Here is a 6557-nt window from a genome sequence, read left to right as displayed (position 1 = left end):
TCCATATTCTATTCTTGTTGAGGCCATTTCACGTTTAACTAGAATTTGATCTCCTTGATGGAGAATCCTATAAAAAATTTCCCAACTCCATTCTAGTTCAGGATGTCCTAGCTAATTTGTCTTAAGCCTGTTTGTGCTTAAGAATCCCCTATAGCTGGTGACTTAATTTAGCTGCTTCTGCAAAGTCAAACCCTCAAACCCTTTGTAGCTACTGACTGAGGTGTCAAGATGTGGTCTTTACCTTTAAAAACTCTGTGCTCAGGACACTCGGAGCCAAACCCAGGACACCCAAATACCAGAGTGCAGCCCCAGCCAGCTGGTATAAAGACTTTCAATTGGCTGTGGACTTTGTCTGAGAGGCCATCTTTGGTGGCTACCTGTAACCCTGACACTAAGTTATATCCATGTATGGAGATGGTTTTCTGTTTAAAACAGTATCTAGTAAGCCAGGCATGATGGCTTACCCTTCTAATCTCAGTGCTCAGGAGGCTGATACTGCAGGCTTGCTAGGAGGTGGAGGCCAGCCTAGTTTACACAGTTAAAGACAGTCTGGTTTATAAAATGAGTGTCTTATAAACACAAAATAATACATATTTAAAAAAAAAGGAAACAAAGAAGGCTTGTATAAAAGTTACAAATCACCATGCTTTACTTATTTATTTACTTGTTTGTTTGTTTACTTAATGTGCACTGGTATTTGGTCTGTATGTGTGTCCCAGTGAAGGCATCGGGATGCTTGGATCTGGAGTTTTACAGACAGTTGTGAACTGTCATGTGGGTGCTAGAAATTGAACTCGGGTCCTCTGGAAGAGCAGCCAGTGAGTGCCCTTAACCTCCTACCCATTTCACCATGCTTTATTAAGCAGATCAAGAGTTTATTGAGCCCCCTGAATTGTCTAGCCAGCTGGCCAAAAGCAGGCCAGGGCATCTTTACAAATATAACCTTTGATTTGTAAAACGTGTCAAAAAGCCAAGCCTCCAGAGGAATCCGGTGTTTTTATATCTCAGGACCTTTTCTCAGCAGGGAAGGAGGGCCCTTTGGGTGTTGTCAAACACTTTGTAAGATGAATGAAAAGTCATTTGTTTCATTTGAAAGCAAATGGGGCTTCCAAAGGGAGAAGGGACAGTCAGGGCAATTTGACCTTTCAGAAGCTATTTCACCGTATATTGCCATTATATTAAACTAAAGTAGATAAGTATTTATCCTTGCATTTTCTAGGAAAGGCCTACAGGAATGAGAAAATGGTCATATTTATACAACACAATCTGTGAGCATATCCATTTCTATCATTAAATAGCATGCCCATACTTTTTCTACAAAAGGCCAGAGTCGCTCTACAGTCTTGAATTCTACCTGTCTATTGAAGTTGCCCCACCCCCATCAATCATCCATAAATCACCAATTTACTACGATCATTCAGTGGTCTATTTCAGGAATCTGACTAGGTAACTATCATTTATTTATTGCATTTTATAATTTAAAAAAATTGATGGAGCTGTCCAAGAAAATACATCACTGTATGTCAGTTTTATGATTACAAGCAAAGCTTAATTATTTGTCAATAAAAACATATTCCAAGCCACAGAGAAAAGACAGGGCACAAATTCTTCAAAGCTGTCTATCGTACAACATAAAGTGCTAATGCTATTACGAGAATGACAAAACACCACCCACGAATTAAGGCTTCTACACTGTAAAAGTCACAGTTCCCCAAGCTAGTAAGATTCATCTTTTACTCTGCTTTAATTTCAAGTATCATTTTCTTATTATAGAAAGTACTTATGAATTATACTTATTTACTAACTTAAGATATATTTTTCTTTTAAGAATAACAGAGGATTACCTAAAACAATACCTAATAAGTCTCCCCAAATTCTCTAAAATCCATCCAAAGGTAACTTTGGAACAAAGTCATGAAATTATTATAAAATATTAGAAGATCTCTTAAAATGTTTCAGAAACTAAAACTTAAGAAATGAAAAAGTAAACTAAATTGATTTGCACAAAATAAAAGCTTCAGTATATCAGAAAGGGAAAAGATGATTATATCTTAGATAATGTAGAAGAATCACATGACAAAGAGACAATTTTGTAATCTTTTTAAAGATTTATTTAATTCTTAATTATGTGTGTAGGAGGGGTATGTGCACACAATTGTTGATGCCTCCAGAGATCAGAATACAGCATCAGATTCTCTAAAGCTGGCCTTACAGTCGGTTGCGAGGCATAAGACATGCATGCTGAACACTGATCCCAGGTCCTCTGGAGCAACCATCCACCAACCTCTAACTTTGTGATGATATTAATAAAAGGCACAATAGAAACCACAATAAGAAAAATTAGCAAGACAAACCCGTCTTTAAAAGTGGAGACATATCTACTTTCTGTGGGGAAATAATCAATAAATGTCACTTTGCTATTATTCAAAGTATAGAGGCACATTTTTATTACTATTCTTAGAATTTCCAGAACAATGAGAAAATGAAAAGAATTTTATTAGTAATAATCCAATGAAACTCAAGCCATATCTTTCCAGTTAGGTAGTGTGCAGCCTGAATGTTATCTTTCAAGAACAAGATATAACTCGAAGTAGCCCACATGATTCTAGTGGAAACCAAGAATGTCTCCAAAATTTGGAGATTTCATTTATAAGAGATAAGATTATATTCTTATTGTAAGATTAGTTTGAACCAATAGTTACGCAAAATGTAAATTCTGAATACTCGTGATTTATAGCTATGCCTCAACCACTATAAAACTCAGATTATTATTAAAAAGCACCTTCCCCTCTTTCTTAACACTAAATTCAGGTTCTTGAAGATCTTTCATAATTTCTGCTCTGAGATCCGGTGGTGCTGTTTTGCTAAAGTTGCAAGTTTCTGTCAAAAAATCCCATAGCAGGTCTCCATTTTCATTACCATCAGTAAAACAGTCTGTGATGTCCATGGTGGACAAAAGGTCATAACACTCATACTTAATCCCCAGGCCGTCCAGTATCTGAGTGAGATCAGAGGATGTGACGTACTGGCAGAGGTCATCCCTGGGTAAGCGGGATCCATACTTTTTCCATAGCTTGTCCCAGCCACTAGTTCCTATGCGAAAGAACAAAGTTCATGTTTTCTTTCTTTTCTCTTTCTTTTAGCTTCTTCCAGTCATTATACTATACATGTAGAATAGAACAGTCAACAAAACAATATTCAGATCCTTTGTGGAGCTTAATTCAAGTAGCATAACAAAAGTTGGGAGAAAATTAAAATAAATAACCAAATGTGTATCTATGATGTAACGAGTACATGAGAAGCAATCAGAGTAAGGGATGAGGATGGTCAGAGCCATTAAGGCACCTCTGTTTTACCTATGGTGATCACGGAGTCTGTTTAGTATGGTGACATTGGAGCAACCATAGCTAGACATCACAGGGAAGATTACTCCAGAGGGAAGGAGCAGCTACAAAGGTTGTAAAGCCAAGGCAAGGTCGGCTCAGTTAAGAACTGACCAGGAAGGCAAGAAAATTGGAGTTGAATGAGCAACGGGGAGAAGCAAAAACACATTAATGAAATATTTTAGTATACAATACTCTTCATTTAAAACAAAATTCACATATTTTGAACTTATTTCTCTTCTTTTGCATTTCATTTTTCATATTGAAAATCAAAGAGTTCTGTTAGTTACCACTAAGTGAATACTTACTGAGTTGGAATTGCTCTGTAACAGAAGCATAGCAACGCAGAAGAAAATATAAGATCAGTTATAGTATTCAGACCAGTAAATGACCCGACTTTATTCTGATTTCAACCTTTCTTGTCCTAATTTTACTTGTTTATCATATATAATTTTGTCTGACTATCAGCATATCCAGCATATATGCCCGTGAGAATGTATGTTTGTATTTCACCGAGCCTTTTATTTCAGAGTAAATACATGTGCAAACAGAGTTTCTGTGTTTTATTTGTAGACATTCTTAGATGAATCATATTCTCCTTTTTTGGGTGGACTTTTAGAACCTTGTAGTTCTGTCATCACAAAATACAAATAACAACTGCTCCCTGAATCCAAACATTTGTTGAGCATTTTCTGTGCACCCAATGCTTCCCAAAGGTGCCGCAATAGACTGAGAGGCAAAGGTACTGATCTTCACTCTCCTGAGTTCCTAAGGGTTTCTGACGTGAAACAGCAGGAGAGCGCCAAGGCAGTGATGGGAGATGGGCTACACAAGATGCTTGGGGTAAAAACTATAGCCATTTACTCTGCATTTGTCATCGTTATGTGTGAGAGAGTGTGACTTGAAAAACTAGAACCAACCTAGTTGACTAACTGAACTGATGAAAAATGGCTAACATATTTGGCAGTACTATTTCTTTCCTCAGGTTGAATATCTTACTTACCTGCAAACCAAACTATTAGAAAAGGTGTAAAGTATTTCAATTTCTATTTAATTAATCTATTTAATATTTCTGACAAATTTAGGCAAATTTCTGGAATATCTTTTCTTACTTTACTCGGTGGTTTAAGAAGAAATTAATGTGACCTTTCTTCTCAGTGGTGAAACCTCCTCCAAGAAGTAGCGACTATGGTAACAGGAGGACCTCATCCGAGTTCCAAGTTAATGAACTGAACGCTCTTAGGCGTTCATTCTCGGTTCTAGGAACTATATTGATTATAAACGCTTACCTCTTTCAGACAACAACCTCCTATTCTTCAGTCAGGATAAGAGCGTGTAAACTACTTATTAAAAAAAAAAAAAGTGAAAACCATTTCCACCATCTGGCGCTCACTTATGGAATAATTTCCGGCTCAAAATTAATCTTTTTTTTTAAAAAAGTTAATTGTCTTTACTGTCTTTTTGGTTCCATATAAAGATATACAGTTGCTCACCTGGATCCCATGCATGAATACATGGGCCTGGCTACCCAGCAAATAGCCTAATTAACTAAGGCTACACATGTAGAAAGCACACTAGCATTCATGCCCATGTGTCCTCATACCTTTCCCTGGGCCTGTTTTGTCCTCATATTTCTTGATGTCAATAAGATGGGTTATAATAACTCCCCATGCTGCAGCCATCAGACTACTGTATCTATAAAGGTGCTAGGCCAACTCCAAATTGCACATAGAATACTTATACCACATTTTAAAGAATATAATGCTTTTTTCTTATTGGCAAATACCTAGCATTTAAATATTGATCTGCTCAAAATATCAGATCCACTAGTAGAACAGTTATTAATATGAAGCATGTCAATTCCGGATAAATTTCTGTTCAGAACAATGTTTCTGTCTTATTGATGCAGATCATAAAAGTAATTTTCCACAACATGGAAAACCAAGTTCCCTTTTGTAATACAAAGCCCTTCCTACTAAGTGTCCTAATTTAGGCATAGGTTGGCAAAAAAGATTCAATTTACATAATCCCTTCAAAATGAAAAACAAGACCTTTCCCACATAAATGAGTCATTTTAACTAATTAGAGGTAAAAATAGTATATCAGAATGTTTGCTTGGTGGTATGGGAAGTCCTTCTGTATGTGTGTTGCTTTTTTTGGTTAATAAATAAAGCTGTTTTGGCCAGTGGCTTAGCAGAATAGAGCTAGGCAGGAAAACCAACTGAATGCTGGGAGAAAGAAGGCAGTGTCAATGAGAAGCCATGTATCCACCGCAGAAGACAGCTGCCCCCAGGAGCTCTCAGGAACATTGCCAGTAGGCTACGACCTTGTGGTAATACATTAATGGAACTGTGTTAGTTTATGATATAAGAACTAGCTAGAAGTACGCTTAAGCTATTGGCCAAGCAGCGATTTAATTAATACAGTTTCTGAGTGATTACTTCAGGTCTGAACAGGAATGAACGAACAGGCTTACAGCTTGGGGAGTCAGTTATATGCAAGAGTTCCTGGCTCTTAACCCTTACAGGAAGTAAAGCCCAGGGTTATAAACACAACTGCATCTGCCATTTTAAAATTTATTCCTCATATGTGAAGACAAATTTTGTGACACAGTTTCAGTGCATGGAACTGTTGTTTGGTGATGCTGATTAGGACTGTGGTGTATTTAGAAACTGCCACCTAACAACAAGTAAACAACACATGAGATCCAACAAAGAACTACTAAAGAAAGAGATAGGGCATGGTGGCAGGTGCCCATAATACTCCAGTAATTCTGAATCCAATTTATGCTACTTAGCAAAATCTTATGAATGACCTTAATGTCAATGTTTTCTAGGTAAAACTATGTGACATGATCCTGGAAGCAACACACTAATCAAATGCCCTCTCTGAAAAATAAAACTATACCACAAAGTAAAACGAATGGATCATTTTAACAGTTTATAAAGGAAGCTATAATGAACTGTGTTACTGGTGGCCTTAGAAATGCAAAGTAATTTCATCCAAATATTCAAAATTTTATTTACTTATTAGCAAATCTCAAAGAAGGGAGAAAGCCATTCAAGTGATATAAGATTAACCTTCATCTGGCGATGGACCCACACTGGAACACTGGACTGAGCTCCCAAAGTCCCAATGAGGAACAGAAGGAGGGAGAAGATGAGCAAGGAAGTC

The 6557-nt window shown here is 37.0% G+C and overlaps 1 protein-coding gene across 3 annotated transcripts in view; it reads right to left on the bottom strand.

Annotated features, from left to right (window-relative positions):
- Positions 1-2098: 2098 nt before the first annotated feature.
- Positions 2099-6557, bottom strand: part of Hnmt (histamine N-methyltransferase) — a 23065-nt gene continuing 18606 nt past the window's right edge. For all 3 annotated transcript variants that reach the window (XM_005346376.3, XM_013355292.2, XM_026778887.1), the window contains exon 7: positions 2099-3093. In XM_005346376.3, coding sequence (XP_005346433.2) covers positions 2738-3093 — 356 coding nt within the window. In that variant the 3' untranslated portion in view covers positions 2099-2737. The remainder of the gene's footprint in view (positions 3094-6557) is intronic.

This window comes from Microtus ochrogaster, chromosome 4 (assembly GCF_000317375.1).
Source record: "Microtus ochrogaster isolate Prairie Vole_2 chromosome 4, MicOch1.0, whole genome shotgun sequence".
In the NCBI taxonomy this organism is placed as follows: domain Eukaryota; kingdom Metazoa; phylum Chordata; class Mammalia; order Rodentia; family Cricetidae; genus Microtus; species Microtus ochrogaster.
This window is presented reverse-complemented; position numbering and strand designations above follow the sequence as displayed.